Here is a 20,623-nt window from a genome sequence, read left to right as displayed (position 1 = left end):
GCTAACTAAATGAGACAATAGGAGAAATTAAGGCGCTGTACGAACCGCGAACATTTCTGATTAACGTTACCCGACTGCTAGCTAAACTTTTCATTGTAGTTTTCTCTACGGGTCGTTACCTTCAGTCCTTGTGTGGATAACATGAACGTTTACCCAGATAGTAGAATTCATAGATATCGAATGAATCATTATCATCAGGACTGCTGCCCACCAAAAACTAACGGTGTTGATATCGACTGAGTGTCGGAGAAGAGAGCGCACTCACCTTTATTAATGTCCACCTTGTCAGCGTTTTCGGGAGGAGATATAACGCTCTCGCTGTTCAGTCGCCGACACACACAGAGCGTCACGGTCAGTAAAGGTAAAACGAACCGGGGTGTAAAGAGCTTGCAGCAGAAACCCTCTGGGGGTTTTCGTCTTTGTGCCCGTTGTTGTCCGTGCACTCTGCCCAGCGCCTCTCGGCTCGTTCAAATCAGAAGTTCATCCAAACTTGCAGCCGTTCGCTCCGCCTCGCGACGACGATGAGGTCACCGGCCTCGCTCAGCTCCTGTATTACTCTCGCGATACAAATCAAAGCGGTCGTGCTCGCGTATGAGTATACTCGCGATACGACTGAGACGGGAATGCAAAGAGTTTGCTGGTACATTGCTTTGAGAACAGAGGGGAGAGGGTGAAAGCGTTGCTCTGGCAACAGAATCGGGCTTTTCAGCGATGGATTTTCTCCTCACGCAACTGGTGTTTGTGTGGCAGGTCTGAGTGCTGATGAGCACGGCAAATGACGAAACACCGGCAGCTGGTGTCGCGTCATCTATTAGAGGTTGCATCCAGGTGCAGCAGAATAACTGGACAGCCATTTGTCCTGATCAAAAAACATAGCCTATATTCTTGATTTTTGAAGTGAAAAGAAGAGAATACAATCCCTGCAACAACCAGACATATCTTCAAATGTTAATGCACGGTTACTTCTTAATGAGCCTGGGGGGGCAGTAATTTCAGCATGTGGGCACCCTACTAATTCAGTACTTGATATCCCCCTTGTTTTTGCAGTTATGCCACTGCTTGCCAAAACTCTTTTTATAGCCAGCTAAGAGTGTTACTAATCTTTATAAATTTTCACCCACTGTTCATATAACTTTATGTTCTGATATAGGCTATTTTTAGGCTGTCATACACACACAGCACATTTAACATCAAGTAAGGGAGGAAAGTTCCAAAAGCTTCTAAAGCATCTTTTTAGCTTCTTTTTTCTTCACTGACTGCATAACATTATTGCCATTGCAGGTATAGTGCAATGAAATAAAAATGACCATCTAAGCACCGCCTCTCGACCACCAATGTCAGCTGGGATTGGCTCCAGCCCCCCTGTGATCATATTCAGGAATAAGCAGTATAGATAATGGATGGATGGATGGATGGATATTGCCCTAACTATAGCAGCCCAGCAAGTACCAACATCATCGTGTTAACAGTATGGGAGTCACAGGAATTCATCTCATGCTCTCCTACATAATCACCAGTGAATAGTTGCAACCCTGTTCACTGTACTCTCTGTCTTCAAAGTCAATCTCTCTTTTCTCTTCTGTATTGAATATTTTTTGTTCCAGTGACAGTATTTCATGTTTTCATCTTCTTTCACTTATTCTCTCCGCATTTACTTCTGCCTTCCATTTTTCCACTTTCAGTCTATGTATCCATTATTTTAAAATGTCATCCAGGGTTGCATAACAATCTAATAAAGACAAAGGAAAAAAGATTACTGTCATTAAAACCACTCTATTCCTGTATGGGTCTGAACACCACCCACCCCATTCTGTCACGGGGCGGATATGCGTGTGGGTGGTTTATATTGTTCTATGGTGAAAAACTGTTCCCCCAGGATTAGCTCAAGTAGTCTAATTGAGTTAGCCACAGAATGCAATTCAATATGGATTAAAGCACAGAAAGAACACCTCACTAACCATCAGTGATTATAAAACTTTCCTGTTTGTTATGCCAATAAACTTGTGAAGTATCAGTTGCTTGGATAGCAGAAAATAGTCACAGCTTGTGAACACTGAATTCATCTAGTGATGGAATTATGAGGTTTACACTGCCTGCGCTGTGTCCTGTGTCTTCAGTTAGCTATAGTCGGTACTAGGATCTTTCCAAACACCCTAAATTACTGTAATATTATTGTTAGATTAAACAATGGCACAGCTGTCATAGTCCAGAGAAAAGCCTGTTCCTGCAGTTTCTCAAAATACTCCTGATTCCTGATGCAGTGGAGCGTTTGTGTTTTTCTGTGTTTGTACACACACTGTACCAGCTGCTGTCATTTCTTGCTGTCAAAACTCACTTTCCAAAGTTCTTACAGTAGAGTGGGGAAATGAGCCAGTACAATACTGATAATACTGACAACAGAAAGATTTATTTTTGTAGTTACATTGCCAAATACAAACATTCTGTATTTAAGGTATTTCAGTCACACCGTGGCATATATTCCATCATCTTAGTGACAGGATTGGTGCAGAGGCTAATGTGTTTTCCTAGCATAGTCTCTGACCCTTGCACCATCACAGCTTCATTCTCACATCACAGCATCAAGCACATTGTTACAGCATCTGATGGTGACACTGCACGACTATTACGTTCTGTCTGAAAAATATTAGGCTGTCAAGTAGCGACATGGGGAAACCACACTCTGAATACATGGATGCAATAACCCAGAAAGGGAGAGCGGTGGAATTCCTGGTCATGTTGCTCTAGGTCGCAGAGGAATGAAAAGAATGGGCCCCATTCACAAAGTTTGACTCAAGCTGTGCTCCTACACTAATGGAGCCTGGCATGAAGAAAGGCTACAAATTGTTTTCGCATACACTGGCGCTTTTGTCCCCTTTAACGCACAGTGTGCTCTGAAAATAGTATTTGATGTGCTTGTTCTTCATAAGTGGCAGCGAGCACTGTCTTGATTGGAGTGTGTGTGCAATTAGTGTTTTGTTGCACGTTGTTATTGTGATGAAAAACCGCTGCGGTTATTTACTCAGCTGAGTGAGTGGCAGACTTTTTAGATAGGAGGGGAACAACAACCAAGGAGATGGACAAATGTTTTCTTTTCAGCCCTCACATCTTGTCAAAGACTGTGGGACACGCTGAGCCAACTGGACACTTGCCCCATGCATGCTCATGAGTGCAATCATCATTCAGTGAGCCAGCTGCACATGAAAAAGAAATCACTGAAGCATCAGTTTTCAGTGTTGGTATACTAACACTTGCTAAATTAGTACAACTGAGGTCATTAGTTTAGCAGGTATTTCGTTAGATATGTTGATGGTTTTACCTGATGATGACGCTAAATGATGGGGGCATAATTTTATGGCAACAATCTAATAGTTTCCAAGATATTCTATACAAAAATGCCAGTTGCTAAAACAAACATAGCAAAAACAAGACAAATGAAGCATATATCATCAATTATTTACCATGTGTATATTTTTTGGGTGTAGCTTCGACAGTATGCCAGAAGCATAGTAAATCCATTGAATGGAAGTTGGAGATAAAAGTAAATAGAGATGCACCCTGCAGTGGGTGAAGAAAAATCATCTCCATATGCAAAAAGAAGTTTTGTTATTTGTTTTCTTGCTCTCTATACATAGATGGACATTTTAAATCATGTTTATATTTTCCGAAGATTAACTTTTAAGCTCCCTGTCAAAAGCTGCATCCCAACCTCCTTTTGTAAAGTTCAGGAACTTGCAGAGAACTCTTTCGAGATATGTTTGAAAATGCAGAGGCATAGACAGAATTCAAGTTGAAAATACCTCCCATGTGTTACTGTATGTACACACACACACCTCCCCATGAAGAGAGCTGGAGCGGCGTGACTCACGCTGGTGTGAAAACACAGCGGAGAGGTGGGCGGATGACATCACAGCACCCTGCAAAGAACAAGAGATTTGGAGTTGGCCCCTATTCAAGCACGTACATAGGGGCATGTGCACACACACTTATATACATATGTAGGCCTAGACACACTCCTCCTCCTCTGCTGCCTATCAGTCACACCAACCGCCCTCGCCACACGTGCACACAAGCACAACCTGAACATTTCCTCACCAGAAATAACAATTGTTGTCCTGAGGAAACGCTGGATTTGTTATGTTTTGATTTTTACCTTCATGCAGGAGGATGTGGCGAGACAAGCCAGTGGTTTGCCAGGATACACACATGCTCTGACAGGATTTTGGGGCCAAGGTTGAAAAAATAGACATGGAAACGGATAAGGTGCCATCTCAGATACTGTGAAGCTCCACCATTCTGTTGTATGTCTCTGTATAAGCACCCTCATTCATATATACTGTATGTTCACGCCATCCTATCTTGGTCCAGCTCCAGCTTCTGTGATGAAACCACAAGTGGAAAGGAACTGTGTTGTACTGTCACACAAAAATCCCCCCATACATAATGCATTCAGATGCAAGAGCATGTGAATGCATTTCACATGCTCAGTGTTTCTCACACAACTGAAGGAAAAAGATAGGATTAAAGTTTGATTTGGGAGACAAGTTGCTGATGTAGTGATCCACCAACAATAACACATTTCACCATGTTTACGACAACCACTGTGTCTTCCTTTGGCAGTGATTAAAAATAGATGTCCAGCCTGACAAATACACACTTGACTCATACAGACATGGTTGCTTTTGACAAAACAATCTCATGCCAAGGTCTGGAGCTTTGTATCATATGACACTGTCTTCTTTAGCAGATAGAAATGCAAAATTGTCATGAAATTCAAGATGTTCACTTTTTTCTATATTCCCTAAGCACTTTAAAACTGTATTAACAGTTTTTTTTCCCCAGTTCTTAGTTTGGAAGACATAAACACAAGTGCATTTGGTCTGAAATAACTACCCTGAGCCCTAAGTGTTACTATGTGTTGCTGTTTTATTATCAGCACCAAGCAGCAAATAGTTTCTTTAAATAAGATGCAGAGCTAAATCAAAGGAGGAAAATATAATGTGACTAATGTTTAAAGTAGTATTAATAGATTTTTAGGTGCATTGGGGCAGTGAATCAAGCTATAAACACAACACTGAACAATTATAACCTTATAAAGTTGCCAAACATACAAACCTGCAGCATTAATGCATCCAGAAGCCGGAGCATCATTTTCATTAGTCTGGAGTTGTGTTTCTATCAGTCCAATAACTATAAACCTGACATTCACTCTTTTGCTCTATTTTGGTCTCAGCCAAATGCTGCTGGCTGCTGAGATGTATGCAGCATGAAAACATACATGTGGTTGCAGCTGTAGCTGTGGTTGAGGGGAGCTCTGAGAATGAAGCAAATCAATAAAGCTGTGGTGCCAGAAAACCAAAGCTGTGAGCTGAAAGATGCTTAACTGCAGCATCATGTGGTAATTCTTTGTTGCTGGGTTGGTTATGAGGAGTGTCACCTTTCAGATTACACAGGCAGTTGATCCATTGTCAATATAAAATATAGTTTAGTGTGTCTTTAATTAATCTGTTTGCTAAAAGTTTCTGTTATGTGTTAAACTGTGACAAAAGAATTCTGCAAAATTTTATTTTCATTGAGTAAGATACAGTATTTGGTTTTGAAACAGCAGCTACATGATTTATATAATCAATCTACTTTTCTCGTTGCAGGTTTCTCCTAATTATACTGTATGCTCTTTTTTCTAAGTCATAGCACCAAACATGAACAGCAAAATTACTAAAGCATGGACGATAATAAGAAAGTCAGGCATGTTTTCTCTGTTGGAGAGAGGTGTTTCTGCAGCAGACTACCCCCTTCCCACTCAGTTTGTTTTTTAGATATTGTTAAAGAGGATAGATGGGGGTGGTTCTCAGGAACATAGGTAGCTTTAAAAAAGCACAGTACAACCATGAGTGTCTTGAGAAGATGAAGGACAAAATGATTCAATGTTAGATCTGGCTGTACAAGAACCCTTCCACCTACACTGCTACATCTGAATGTGTGACTTAGAATCTATTTTCTCCTCTGATTTTCTGGCTCACTGTGACCATAAAGCTACAGCTCCATTTCGAATGGAGGCACTGGCCAGGATACTGGGTAGAGCAGAATGGAAGGAGGGGGGAGTTCTGGGTTTGGTTTGGCAGGGTGCTAGAGCAGTTAATTAAAGCTGCCGGGCAGGTATTTCAGGATTAGTTGTGGGAGTGCAGACGGGGCCTCTGGTGGCCTTAGCACGAAGTCATCAGCTGATGGGAAACAGGGGCTGTGAGCACTTCATTATGCTGATGATGTCTCTATGGTCATTTAGGTAGGATTCTGGCCAGTAAATCTTAAGTTACATATTCAGCTAACACCTTTTTGTAATGGCAAAGTGTGGAATTATTTGTCATGTTTTGTTTTCATCATAAATAACGTCACTATTTGGCTAAAGCAGGATTAATGATATTTCATGCTTCAGAGAAAATGGTCTGCGATTCAAAGTGTCTTTATCAAAGAATTTGCTTGCCTTCCCAAATGACCACAGAGAAATGCAGTTATATCATCACATCGCCCCAGCAGTCACTCACTCACATGCCATATGGCTCAATGTCACATAACTGCATGACCTGGAACGATGTGGTAAGGAATTCCTTTGCAAAAAATGTTGACAATGATGACGACGGTCTGTGCTCACAACAGCAACGCTTCTGTACATATACTGTATATATATACATATATATATGTATGTACATGTGTGTGCGTGGGCGCTAAGTGTCAGTGTGCAAGTTGACTTGTTATTCTCTAAGTGTGTCACTCGGCCTTGTGATAGATACTGAGCTGTCATATCTGTCAAGCAGACAGCAGTTCTACATGCATATTCATCGTTATGCCAGTTTCACCCCAAAGACTTTAGTGAGTTCACAAGATCAAGAACCCAGATGAAGTGACGAATAAAAGGTCTGCAGAGTTTTGTCCTGTAATTCTAACTGCAGTCACTGACCCATCACTGACTACTGATAAACTGATGTTACTATAACTTTTATGCATGCTGTAAATTATTGTGTAGATCACTATACTGCGATAAAACTGTCAGGCCGTAAAAGTGTTAAGGACTAACACAGGCAGTGGGTATTTAAACTTCTGTTTGCATAATAAAAGTGGCCACTAGATAGCAGTTTCATTTATGTCCTAACTGGTGGTTTTGTTTACTCAATGTTGAAGATATTTTCTATGCAACAACATAAATAACCAATAAGTGTCTCATCGTGTCAGGTTCGGACAAACGGATGAGCAGCACATCGCTGGACGAATCTGCCCTCTACTGGACAAATTAAGGTTGTGTCATGTTTTGTTTTCAAAAAAATGTCTGTCCACAGTATTGTTTACATAGCTTGTGTAAAAATAAGATTGTTTCCACTGAACATCAGGATGATTACTTAATATGTGATTTAGCAGGTATCAACAAGGCTGGGCCATGTGAAACTCGCTGCAGTAAGACAAGAAAAGCGTGTTGTGAGTTTTTCTGCATTTCTATACATTAATATGCATTCTTGACCTTAAGGTCTTCCAGGGATTTTAACCACTTCTTACAGTCATATTAGGCAGGTGGAGTTTTCCCATGTAGCTATCGCTTTAATATTTAGTTTTCATTAGGACAATGTGGACATGTAATGTATCCTGAGAAAAACTCTTTATTGAAAGTAAGCCTGTAAGGATTTTTTGCACCACTGTGATGAAATACCTTAATATTTTAGCTATTTAAACTGGAAAACGCTATTGCAAGTTTCAGTCCATGCAGATCCAACATTATTTTGTCCACTAAATGTATGTGCAACTTACAGTTAGAAACCAATCCACTTTGTTTTGTTTCTCCACTATTTAGTTCCCTTTTGGTCTGCAGTCACATAACATTTATACTGCTAAATACAAAATACAGGCATTATTACAGTGGCATGGTAGACTTGACAGCTGTAATCGTGATTATCATGCTGTAGGAATATATAGATTTAGGATGTTTAAATGTGGGGGATGTTCACATTCAGGTCATTGTTTTTTATGCTGTGTGTTTATATTGGTGATGTTCAATACTCAGTAAACCAGCATAGTGCTATAGTATGCGCTGTACCTTTGTCTTATACTGCGGGAAGCCTGGGTCTCATTATAGCCAAGAAGACAGCCTGGTACAGAGTCATATATCTGCAAGTGTTTACTCAAACATCTGATATTGTTTTTCCAAGAATAACATGTTGCTTTTTACATGATGCATGTAATATATGTCCACAAATACAATTGAAGTAGTCTAAAAGAAAGAAAGAAAGAAATCAGCTTTTGAAAACAACACAAAAACATTGGGTATCTAGAGCAGAGTCCAGAGCGTCATTCTGTACAATACACTGCCATTTCAGATTGCACAAATAAACAGTTGTTTTCAGTAGCACTTAGTAAGACTCATTTGCAAAAACTGTAGCCAAAGTTCATCCTATGATGGTCATTCTGTGCAAGTCTCAAACGGGCAACTCTGGTCAAACGCTATAATTGTATTAGGGTCAGTTTATTATTAACTTCATTGAAGTTGCAATAAAAAAAAAGAAAAGCAAATTGCATGCAAAACTCTCACTTGTCCCTTATTAAATGTATGTGTCGGGGGGTGGGGGGGAATGCATCGCCACTGGACTGTGTACAAAACGGTGACGACAGAGTGACTAAGACATTATATTCACACAGGGAATATTTCGGACCATCTAGAATATCACTGAGGACTTTTTATACAGCCCTAATGCTGACACATTAAATCAACGATGTCTCCTTGCAATTCTATCAATCTAACATTCTTTGAAAAACCTGGTATTTACAATGCAAGGGATAGTTATTAAAGCATTTAACTATAGAACATTTTTACCGATAAAATAAAAATAGGATGTAAAATATCTTCAGTTTTCTTACAGAGAAGTCAAATCATTTTACCCTTAATGTTTCCGTTTCTTGTAATGCCTTAAACAGGTACTGCGAATGTGACCACTTAGATGGAAGATAAAAGTTGCATTTTTGTGAAGGCATTAGATTAATATAACAAAATGGCTGCATATTTAGAATACTTTCATTTCATTAAAGTTAGCCTTTTCAAGTGCCATTACAACCAAAGTCAGACACAAGAAGAGAAGCAACTGTGTACTACAGCAACCTGCCACTTCTCCAGTGTGTGCACGCAGCCCCCTCTTCTGGTAATTTCCTACACTACATCTAATGCAGTCAACAGTAGAAAGGCTACAGGTGCATGAGTGCTACTACCCACATAAAAAATACCAAAGGGGGGAATCAAGGTCAAATGCAACCAGTTATACTGTTGATTTGCAAAAAAATTAGAATTCCTAAGTCAGTAGTGGGCAATTCCAAGCCTTTTCTCTATCCTCTACATCTAGACCGCTGTATTAATTCTATAAAGAAAGCATGATGACATCTTCAATTCAGGCTCTTTTCAACTGCGTGTCACCTGCCAATTTGCAGTGGATAGGAGTCGAGTTTGGTTACGTCAAAGACAGACTAGACTGAGCAGAAATGTGTGCTCATTCTGTCCTGCTGAGGGAAACCTTGACATTTAGATCTTCATTTGGTTACTTCACCACACACTTTATGGCAAAATGTTTCCCCTTTTGTCCTTGAAACTGCTCTCAAATGGCATGTTAGCATTTTTTACGTTGCTCCGTGACATTGAGAGACATGTCTGTAGCTAGGTATGCCTCTTTATTTCAACTAACAACAAAAGGAGAGACATTTTTTCCAAAGATGTGCAAAGTATGTAGTGACATCATATATTCAACTAAAAATTCTTGTTTCTTTAACACCAGCAGCCTTTGCGTTGGTCGCCCGTCACACTGTCACAAAGCCCCTCTTCTTCCTCCAGAGCAGCAAGGTTAAACTCATCATTAATGGACATCCAGAGAAGATCCAGGTCCTTTTTATTGGCTGCCAGCACTTGCTCAGCCAATCGTGTGAAAGTCTTAGAGAGAAACAGCCACAGGATAAGAAGCACTGTCATTTATCTAGCATTTTCCTCCCATTACATAACTGTCACTGCATGCAATAATTTGATCTTATTCTTGTATGTACATGTTCATGAGTTCCTGTTGAGCAGTGGCTCCTCAGATCATCTCACCTCTGTTATATTATGGTTGGTGAAGGCACTTGTCTCAAAGAAGTCCATTCCATAAGCCTCGGCCAGCTGCAAGACCAAGGAAACAGTGACACATTTTATTTTCTTGAAATAAAACCTGCCTCTTTTGGTTTATTAAATTAGGAGCAGATACAAGTCATTTGCTTTCGCACAGGTGCAGAATGTAAGTGAATAATTGCCTGCTGGCAGTGAGAAATAGTGGTGTGTTCAAGTGCAGCTTCCAATAGAAAGCATGAGTCAATGTGAAATAACAGGAGGTGACGCATCAGTCAGTTGTTGTCTGCACTAGGTTTTTGAGGTCCGATTGGTGCCTTGTCTAACCCTGGTTTCAGAAATGACAAATATAAGCATTTGGTGAACTCAGGGACCACTTCTATGGCCCAAAATAAACTCATGACCCATATGACACAGGTTTCTGGTTCAAGCAGAGCACAGTCCAACTCATTGTGTCCCAGCTTCTGTCCGTAAACACACTGCATCACTGCAACTAGTGTGTTTTGACTTGTCACACTTTGTCCCATAGTAGATAAAAATATGCACACACACACAAACCTGTTCAGAGTAGTCAAGAGCTTGAAACCAAAGTTTACCAAAACCCAAATAAAAAGAGCTTAAAATCCATTAACATGCATTTTTCTCCTTTTGTTTTCCCTTAAGTAGCTGTACAGTGTTGAATGTGACAGACCCACCTTGATCCCTTGCTCTGTGGCCACCTGCCTCTTGTCCACCTCATCTGACTTGTTCCCAACAAGGATCTTTTGGACCTTATCAGGAGCGTACTGTAGGGGGTTTTGCATGTGAATATGAATGGATATTTACAGTTATGCAACAGGAATGAAAAGCAATTGAAGAGATAGAGAGCGAGATTTCAAATGTCAAGAGAAAGCAGAGGGGAGAAAACACAGGAGCAACAGGAAATGAGACCTAGATTAAAAGTAAATGGGAAGCATGCCAAGATCGATAATGTAAATATTTAGATAGAGCCATAGAGGAAATTAGGCCCATAATGACTAAATTAATAAAATAAAATCATCTGGGAAATGACAGGGGGAAGCAAAGCAGCCGAGACTGCGTCATGACAACTCAACAGCCGACAGAATTGACTGCAGGAGGAAAAACCGGCCTCCTTCCGACATTCATGAGTACACACTGACATAAATATGACGGCAGGTAGTTGAAAATGAAGAAGTAACACAATAAACACAGCACAGCTTTCAAGTCAAAGCATTTGGTTTTCATCACACTATGACAGGCATCTGTGATTTGGCAAACTAGGGCCGATGCACAGTAAGTAGCTTTGTCAGCTTTGCTCTGTTGATTTTCCACTTTGCCTGATTTATCTAATTCCTAAATCGCAGATCTCTGTGACTCACCTCGTCCACATCACTGGCCCACTTCATGATGTGCTGGAAGGACCGCTCACTCGTGATGTCATATACCAGGAAGATTCCCTGAAGGGAGATGATTGAATATTTAAAAAGCAGATGAGAGCCAGTGCATGTTTAAAGAAATGTTCTCAATTACCAGAACCTTAAAACCATAAAAGTGGAAACACTGATATCATTACTGTAAACAAACCAGACCACCACTCGGAAAACTGGCAGCATCTCCCAGCAAGGCATTTTATAATGTAAGACACAGGCCGGGTGACAATTCAGTTTCAGCCAGGTTAGCCCAGGCAGCGAAACTAAAATTCATTCACAGTGATGTGCTGGTAGTGGTTGTGTGTGGCCACTGAGAGCTAGTCACAACATCCTCTAGGGAGGCAAAGAAACATGTGGCCTGTTTAACAGAAGAAACACTACACTGACAACACTACTGGTGTGAGACCAAATCCTTTTATAATACTGATGCGTTACAGCTTCCCTCTGTAGCAACTTATTATCCATGAGCACGTTTAGGACCTAAACTGGTGCTCAGCATTTGGCATGAGCTATTCTAGTTGTAACAAATTTGATTTCAGAAATAATTTAGACTTACATTTGTTATGCTACTCTGTAGTTATAATATCTAATTAATCCCCCTGTTTTGTAAAGTTAAAACAATCTAAAAACAAAATGTTAGTCAAAATTTGTGTGAAATGTCTAAAACAGTTTAGAATGTTTTGGTAGAGGCTGATATAAATCTCCCTTTATAGACATAACTCAGCACTGCAGGAAAATGCCTTCTTCCTTAATTCTCCTGTTATGTTGTGGGTGAAATTGTCCCATTATAAAGTTAAAAAGTCTAAAAACAATAGTTAAAAGTATTTTATCGGTATGAAACTTATTCTTGGCTTAATAGGTGTAATCAACATATAAAATGAAAATGGTTCATTTCACATATATGCAACTTCCCCTTGCAACTTCCCCTTGCAAGATACTGTTTAGGTCAATTTGACCCTGAACAGAAGAGGTGTCTCATGTTAGTTTATCAACATCACTTCATAAAAACCATAATCTGTGAGAGGTCCATTACACTAAAAAGTGATTGAAATGGTTAGTAATGGTAAAATGAACCCAGGACCATCACTGCTGTTCCTGAGAAAGGAACAATAACAGGTGGGTTAATATGTGACAAATCCCACTGCAGTGGCAGGAAAAACTGAGGAGACGTGACGTCCGCTACCTGTGCTCGTCTGTAGTACTGCTTAGTGATGGTCTGGTACCTCTCCTGGCCTGCAGTGTCCCTGCACACACAACAACACATACAAACACATTTATGAGATTGTAATATGACAACATGTACCTGTAAAACACTAGTCAGGATGTAAACCATACTGAGTCTAATTACTATCAATAAAAAAGTGTTTTTCTTGCAGAACCTCAAATTACCCCAGGTTGCTAAAATGCCAACATTTCCAGAAAAAATACAGATATAACCTCAGTATTCTCAGTATTTCTCATGCACAAGACCCTCTAACTTTGTGTTTCATTCTAATATCTTACCATATCTGTATCCGTACTTTGATACCATCTATTACTAGTGTCTTCATTTTAAAGTCGACTCCTGTAAGGCAGAGAAGATACGGTTAGGAAATACAATATTACATTCACAGAGAAGCGCTGGATTTATTTGATATTTCTCCAGATCTGAGAGTGCTGTGCTCAGACTAAATGTTATGAATGTTGTCAGAGACATCTGCTCCTTCCACCCAATAAGTTACTTAAATAACCTGGCAGGTCTTTTACATTTTAGTAGAGCGGATTAATGAGCCGGTGAGTCCAGTGAGAGAAGGGCAAAACATTAGCCGAACCGTGCATAACGCCACAGGGTAGCAGACAAGAGAAGCAGAGCTGAGGGAGGGAGCGGCTATGTGAGTCGTCTCTCACGCCTCAGTGATGTCTGATCTACTATCAACTGAGTGCAATATTGTTCATAGACACAAAATCACAGAGACTGTTCTTATTTCTGTCATCTTTCATTTTTGAAGACCACAACAGATATTAATATGCCTGAGGAGAACTTTGTTGACTGTTAATATTTTGTGTTGAGGAACAGAATTTGTTCATGTAAATATCTATATCACTTTTTTTTTTTTGCAACTGATCCCAATAAGTAATTTAATATTGTGCATCTGCCAGTACTTTAGTTAACGGAACATCAAATTCACTGCACCTTTAACCACATGGCTCTTTTCTCCACAATACTAATGATATTACGGTGCTAATATGTGGATGTGTTGTAGGAAAGGTCCAGATAGCTCATCTTTATGATGAAAAAAACTGGCTTGCAGTACTGTATTGTTGAAATGTCTGCTGGTTTCACACAAAACCATACAGTATTTATGTCCATCTTGATGGGATATAAGATGAATCAGATTTTTTTAACTCTTCTCCATGACTGTCTCACAATAATATATTCAAGTCAATAAAAAAAAACAAAACCCACAGGCTTCTATAGACCCTGAGAAATCAATTCAATCAAATAGCTCGACCCAATTAATATGACACTCAACACCCATGTGTCACGCTCAGAGAAACAGCTGCTGAGTCTGATCAATTCCCATAACTGAAGGAACTGCTGTTTGTGGTTTCTATAGCTGCACTACTCCGAGGTTAGTTTTCCAAGAGATTGACATTAGCTGAAAGATGGATAACAGAGTTTGTGTGTTTGCTAAGAACAAGCTGGAGTCAGGCAGAGACTCTGCAGAGGTAGGAGCTCACAGGCTCGACGGCGTGAGGCTTCATTTAAATCGCGTGGCAGCTCGTGCCTTTAACCAGAGACCATTCAGACCAAGACTAAGTGAAAGGTCAGCATAACAATCGTTGGCTTGCCTTACCTGCAGCTTGACAAGAGTGAGGAATCTCAGGAAAATGGCCTCAATTTGAAATGCAGATACAAGCTAATGGATTCTGTGGTTGTACAGTGGGTGTGTGCAGCAAGGGGGACGCACCAAACCTGAAAACTTGAAAATAAATCAAGATGACTACACAGGCAATTCAGCAGTAAGCCACTCAAACACTGAAACAGTTCTTCAGCCTACACTGTCTGCTTCCAGCTGTTAAACAAATCAGTGGCATGGGCGCCCATTTGATTGTTCTGTATTGTTTTAGATAGCTGAGCAAAATGAGACAGACGCTCTCCCAAGGTGCAAGTAAGATCATTCACAGCGCAAACAATGAAGGATCTCATACGAAAAGGGCCAAGGCTGTATAAAACAGTTTGATATTCTGTTCTGAATGTTCCCATCACTGCAGCTGATGTCTTGATGTAACCAGGATAGAATGAGGGTGCACGCATGTGGTCTGCAGCCTAAAATGCGTGGTTCAACAGCAGCCTTCAGTGCTGTGGTGTCAGTATCTGGAATCAAGTTTACACTAACACACAACTACTACAATTTGATATTTTAATTTACATGTAATCAGGACTCAATGGAAAGCAGTACCGGCACAGAGTGGACTCTCCTGGTGAAATTAAATAAACTGAATTTAACTGAATTGTGCTGGTGCATACCAAGCCTTACACCTTTTGTGTGTGCCAAGAATAATTCAGCTGCAGGCTTTACAAAATGTTACATCCTAAATCGTCAAGAAGAGCTTGGGAAAAAAGCCAGTCTACAACTTCCAGTCTTCCCTCCAGAAAGCACTGTGACAATGGTAATGAACACAGTGTGCACAGTGTGTGAGACAGCAGCTAATTTAACATGGCAGCATTTCACAATCGGCACTAGGAAAGCTATGTAAAAACTAATAGGTACAACACCTAAAACTGACTTGACTAATTACCAGGATGACTGTGTTCGACTATGCAAGACGGATTAGGCTGTAACACGTGCCTGTGTGTTCTACTGTCATGGTGACAGGCTCACTAATGGATGGATGGATGCTCCGGCACTGACACAGGTTCACTGGGGAACGGGCCCGTCATCCACGACTAAGATTTCTGTCAACAGCTGGTGTCTTTAGGGCAAAGCAGCATAAAGAACAGACCTTTTTTCAATGACGAACTTGTCATCAATTGAACAATTAAGGTTTGTATTGAAACATCACATGGATTGAGACATGTATAATAAACCCAGTGACTGATTCCAGAGCAGTGTAGACCAGGACCAAGTATACACAGCATTTAGATGAATATTTAGAATATTTAGATGAGGATTTTAGTCAAACCTATAACTGAAAGTAACTTGTGCTAACCATTTTAAAATCTTAGAAGAAAAGATCAATTTTGCATTTGACCAACAAATATGCCAAACTATTATACTGATTAATGTTACCACAATAAGTAACAAGAAATGACAGTACAGAAATGCCAATTTTATACATATGAATATGAGTAATTATATAAGTAATATGTTTGTCTGTAGGTTTCACTGTCAAGTTTATTTATCAGCTATAAAATGTTATTTAAGAGCACCATCTTAGCTATGGTGGGCATTATCTTTAGAGTGATACCATGGCCATTCATGGGCTCTAAAGGATTTAGTTATTACGACCAGTTAAAACTGAGCATAAAAATACAGGCAGAAATGCTCATGTACACAGTCATGAAATGATCCATAACATGTTAGCTGCTACTAGCATAACACATCTGAATCTCCAACTGAACTGTTGGCTGTTGAGGTGCATTATAGGAAATGTAGGCATCCGTACAAACGAAGAACAAATGGGGAAACGGGGAGAGAGACATGCAACACGAGTTCCCACCCAGGCAGAGACCATAACACCAAGTCTTTTCTTGCAGGACAGTCAAGGTTCACAGCCTGCACTTTAACGGCCACATATTAAGCAATTTTCGACATGAGCTGCTCTAGAAATAACAGTCTAACACACCGGGAGCATGACAATTATCACAACTAAGAAAACACCTTCCATGTTCTTAGAAAGTCCAGAAAAGGTCAAGGAGGCCATGAAAACAACATTGATTTCTTTGATAACCTATTTACAACAGGACAACCATCTGTGGTGGCTGTGATCCATACCCGACCCTTCAGATGAATGAGCTCATCAAGCAGCAGCGGGCTCAGAGTATAACCAGGCCTTGACCATAACACCGCTGGGATCACCACCATGAGGACAGCTACTTATTGAGCTGTAATGCAGAGCAGGCCTGAGCTCAGGCTTTATAGGTTTTTTGACAGGCAGGATTTCCTAGGAGTCCACTGAAGAGACCACTGAGGTAAAGGTGAGGATGATTAAACTTGGCTGTGTGACCGAATACCATTACTAAGTCATTTCTACAGCTGTTCTTTGCCACAGAAATGTGCTCTGTGGCCCAGGTGAATGCTTTTATGAGGAACAAAATAGGATCAGTGAGGGTATATCAATCGTTGAGGTGGGATCAGAATTCCTGCTACTCCAAGGATTTTACACAAGTGATCTTTGTTGTTTGAGCTTTTATTTTATAGTGATTTGTAACCAGGGAATAAAATTCCACTTATTGCCAACAAGGTTTTTGATGGATGAAATCAAAGACAAAAATCTTGTCTCAAGTTTGAACGAAGGTCTCGCTCTCTGGTTTCCACTCTCTTTTGTGTGGGAAATTCTTTAATAGTGTGACTACTAAGCCAGGCTGTCCTTCAACATCTTGAGGATTAATGAACAAAACTACAAGGCTAACAAAGACAGTAACCTGTGTGTTTCTAATGTCGCAGCAGCTGTTTGGGAAGTTTATCCATAAAAATATTTTCTAAGCTTAGTGTGGGAGAATCTAACCACCCAATAGAGAACCCCGTCCCCAGCCTCATCCACCAACTTTGGGATGATTTTTAACCACAACTTTGAGCCAAGCCTTATCATCCAGGATCAGTGTCTGAAATCACTCGTGCTCATGTGGTGGAATGGGAGCAAATCCCTGCAGCCAGGTTTCAGAATCTTGTGGAACGTTTTCCTTGAAGAGTGGTGGGTGGTGGGAGCAGATGAATGCACATGGGATCAGCAGTCACTTATGGGTGTAATGTTCAGGTGGCCATACACTGTATCAATATCTAGTCATTGTCACACTGTCTGCTGGGTGCTCTTTGTCTGAATTTCAGGGTTCGCCTAAGTTTTATAGAATAAACTTGAAGAGCTTTGTTGAAAACAGTCCTCTGTGGGTGAGAGGTAAGTGGACTGTAACGGGAAGTGATGAAAAATGGAGCTACTCATGTGGGGGAAGGGGGGGGGGATTATATCCATCAGTATTAAGGTTGAGAAATTATTTATTGATCTTCCACAGGAGAGGACCGAGGGTGGTCACTCGCTCTCTCTCTCTCTCTTTCACTCTCGCTCTTTGTTGGACTTCTTTAGTCTCAGAACAGGATTGTGAAAGCCCTCCCAGTGGCCTGTAGACACTGTCTGCTGCCCACAACTATTCAGCCCAGATCAGGGCTCTACCTCCTGCACCAACACAAGAGCCTGATTGCTAAGCATCCAGCTGTGGATGTGATGTGCATGTGAGTACTCAGTACGCTGTAACAAAAGTACAAAAAGATCATTACAGTCGACTTTTTGCAACATGCACAGACAGGCTGAACTTTTTTTTATAAGAGACATCAGAAGGGCTTGTGATGTACAATATGAGCATGACTCTATAGGGTGAATGGTTTCTATAGAGCAGTATAGGTGCATGGTTTTAAATAGCATAGTGCAGGCTTTGAGCATGTGTCATAAACAGCAAGACCTGGCAAAACGACAAATTAATTTAAGCAAATGTCAGCAAATTTCAGCCTCATCACCAGTTTCATCATTAGACAAGATGTTCTCTAAATCTGTTCAATAAAAAGTCAGTTATCCATCACCACCAAGAGGAACATTTCCTAACTTGTACTTCACCCTCAGGCCACTGGGATCTGTATCTTGTACTCCTCATATTATGGCCAATTACTGCGAACAGTGTCAGTTGCTACCTCAAGAAGCAGGAGTTTTCTAGGAGATAAAAAGCGAATACACTCATGGGAAAGACAAAACAGTTACAACAGAAGGAGAGATAAGAGGCTACACCACAGCATAAAAAAGTACATCCTTATTACCCTCATCTCATAATGAACCACAGTAATGTGCCTGTCGCGGTCCACACTGAATCCTAGCTATGCTGCAAAGCCCATATTAACTAAGAATAGAGGCTTGTTAAGAGTCATAACCAAAAGCAGGGATATGACCATTCCCTATAGAAATGGAAACTTTTAGTTTGTTCTGCAAATAAAGAGGTGGCTGAGTATGTCAAAACATATATGATGGTACAATGAACCATCTACACATTAATTAAATAATAATAAAAACACACACACACACACACACACAAGGAATCTCTTAGAACCAACAACAGGATACCCATGGACCCCCCAGATTATAGTTTGGCAGATGCATGGGTGCCTGATGCAAAACACAGCCCATTCCCATATAGAAAAGTATGTTTTTAGTCATATTGTGTGTGACCCATGGGTTGTAGTTAGCACAAGTGCTGATAGTTGGCAAACTCATCTGCATGGCTGCCAAGCGTTGCATCTTTCCTCCCAGGGCTTCCCCAACCAATGCAATGACGTTGACTGAACAGTTAACACTCTTTGTTCCACGTGAATTTACTCTTCTAATTAAATCAAGACATGGCATCTTTAAATCCAAGATGAACTTGTGTAATTTAAATTAAAAAAAATCTGTGGCCACAGAGAGAGGGAGATATGCAAATGGCACCAACAGAAAACGACGAAAGACCATCTAAATGAAGGGGAGCGCCAATTAACATAAGTGCCGAATGAAACTGAGGAAATAGCTCCTGCTGGTAGTGCACAATCTTACCGATGGTGGAGATGTGAGACGGGTGAAACTCGTTGTCCGTGAATCTGCATAACAAACATGTTTTCCCAACCCCAGAATCTCCGAGGAGCAGGAGTCGGAAAAGCACATCGTACTGCTTAGCCATAGTGTTGGATTAAAATAGCCCCAGTCAGCTAACTCAGCGATGAATGTCCAGTCCCTCCCCACCTGCAACCCATGTCTGCTCACATGGTCAGCGTAAGGCTGTGGCTTCTTTTTGTTCACTGATGCTGGGTGGGTGGGTGACAAAACAGGGATGCTCCAGTTTCCCAGGCTGCCCCCAGCTTCCAGTGGGTGCGGTGGACCACCGTCAAGTAACACCGAGTCAGAAAATGAGACTTCCGGTTGCAGACTACTTTCCAACATAAACGCCTCAGTTACTGGAAATGTTGTTTTTTTTTGTAATAGAAGTTTATACAGATAGTCCACACAGTAGCAAATTAAAGTACACTTTTGTGATAAGTGTAATTTACTTGAGTATTTCTATTTAATGCTAGTTTATACTTCCAATCCTCTACATTCCAAGGGGAAATGCTGTACTACTTTTTACTGCACAACAATATTTGACAGCCATAGATGCTAGTTAGATTAAGAATTAACATTTATATAAAAACATATGATGCATTGTCATAAATGAACATATACTACCAAGCAAAATATAAATGAGAATTATAATATAATTTGATGAGAGCAACAAATAATAATTACATTGCTGTAGTTGTTTTTTTTGTGTGTGTGTTTGGAGCTTAGACTGAGAAACTGCCTAAATTTGACAACTCTTGGTGATAATTAAAATTCTTTATTTTTTATTTTTTTGTAAAACCTGTAATAAGACAATGGGGGTGTGAAGGGTACAACACTCATATCCAGTAAAGCAATAAACTTGTACCAACTATAATAGCAAAATGATACACCTTAGCCTATGAATCGATGTATTAATGATGATCACTTTTCCTCAAACACCATTTTGTTATTTTGAAGGTCAAATCACAGAATTCCTGGCACTTTATGTTTAGTGGGGATGATTTGACTCGGGTCAACGGAAGTAGTAATACGCGTAGTTGCAACGCTTCTTTCGACATCAATTCAACAACATGAGTAAGAGAACAGAAATGGAATAAAACATGGACATACATCCAATGCATATACACAATCGTAAATATATATGTTAAAATAACCTGGGGTTGAACACTTTTACAAGTGACCGTGTGTCTGTTTCGTTTTCCGCACTTCTCTGAGTGAAAATGATTTGTTCCATTGGAGACGCCGTAACTGGTGTGCGCGC

The 20,623-nt window shown here is 40.3% G+C and overlaps 2 protein-coding genes across 3 annotated transcripts in view; both read right to left on the bottom strand.

The window, feature by feature from the left end:
• sipa1l1 (signal-induced proliferation-associated 1 like 1) overlaps positions 1–554 on the bottom strand; it is a 70,549-nt gene extending 69,995 nt beyond the window's left edge. Inside the window, 1 exon segment of the mRNA XM_020604087.1 lies at positions 266–554. The gene's annotated coding sequence lies outside the window, so the exon portion shown is untranslated.
• Positions 555–8,132: 7,578 nt separating this feature from the next.
• On the bottom strand, positions 8,133–20,581 carry rab15 (RAB15, member RAS oncogene family). 2 transcript variants are annotated; one of them, XM_020604078.1, is made up of 7 exons: positions 20,517–20,581; positions 13,051–13,111; positions 12,731–12,791; positions 11,497–11,574; positions 10,813–10,902; positions 10,106–10,171; positions 8,133–9,949 (listed from the first exon to the last, which is right to left on the bottom strand). In XM_020604078.1, the coding sequence occupies exons 2-7, from the start codon at positions 13,095–13,097 to the stop codon at positions 9,788–9,790; spliced, it is 504 nt and encodes a 167-aa protein (XP_020459734.1). In that variant the 5' UTR covers positions 13,098–13,111; positions 20,517–20,581; the 3' UTR covers positions 8,133–9,787. The 2 variants fall into 2 exon arrangements, with proteins under 2 accessions (XP_020459734.1, XP_020459732.1); XM_020604076.1 differs by lacking the exon at positions 20,517–20,581 and adding an exon at positions 19,321–19,660.
• Positions 20,582–20,623: the final 42 nt, after the last annotated feature.

The sequence above is a fragment of the Monopterus albus genome, unplaced genomic scaffold (assembly GCF_001952655.1).
Source record: "Monopterus albus unplaced genomic scaffold, M_albus_1.0 scaffold63.1, whole genome shotgun sequence".
Classification (NCBI taxonomy): Eukaryota; Metazoa; Chordata; class Actinopteri; order Synbranchiformes; family Synbranchidae; genus Monopterus; species Monopterus albus.
The sequence above is the reverse complement of the archived record's forward strand: the minus strand, read 5'-3'. Positions and strand labels throughout refer to the sequence as shown.

Bases quoted from the DNA above. Each gene is read 5' to 3' on its own strand.
- rab15 (XM_020604076.1), bottom strand. From the start codon at position 19,444: ATGGCTAAGCAGTACGATGTGCTTTTCCGACTCCTGCTCCTCGGAGAT. The intron at 10,903-11,496 runs GTGAGTCACAGA...AACCCCCTACAG, and splicing joins GGGCCAGTGATGTGGACGAG to TACGCTCCTGATAAGGTCCA. The intron at 9,950-10,105 runs GTGAGATGATCT...TTTCTCTCTAAG, and splicing joins CCAACCATAATATAACAGAG to ACTTTCACACGATTGGCTGA.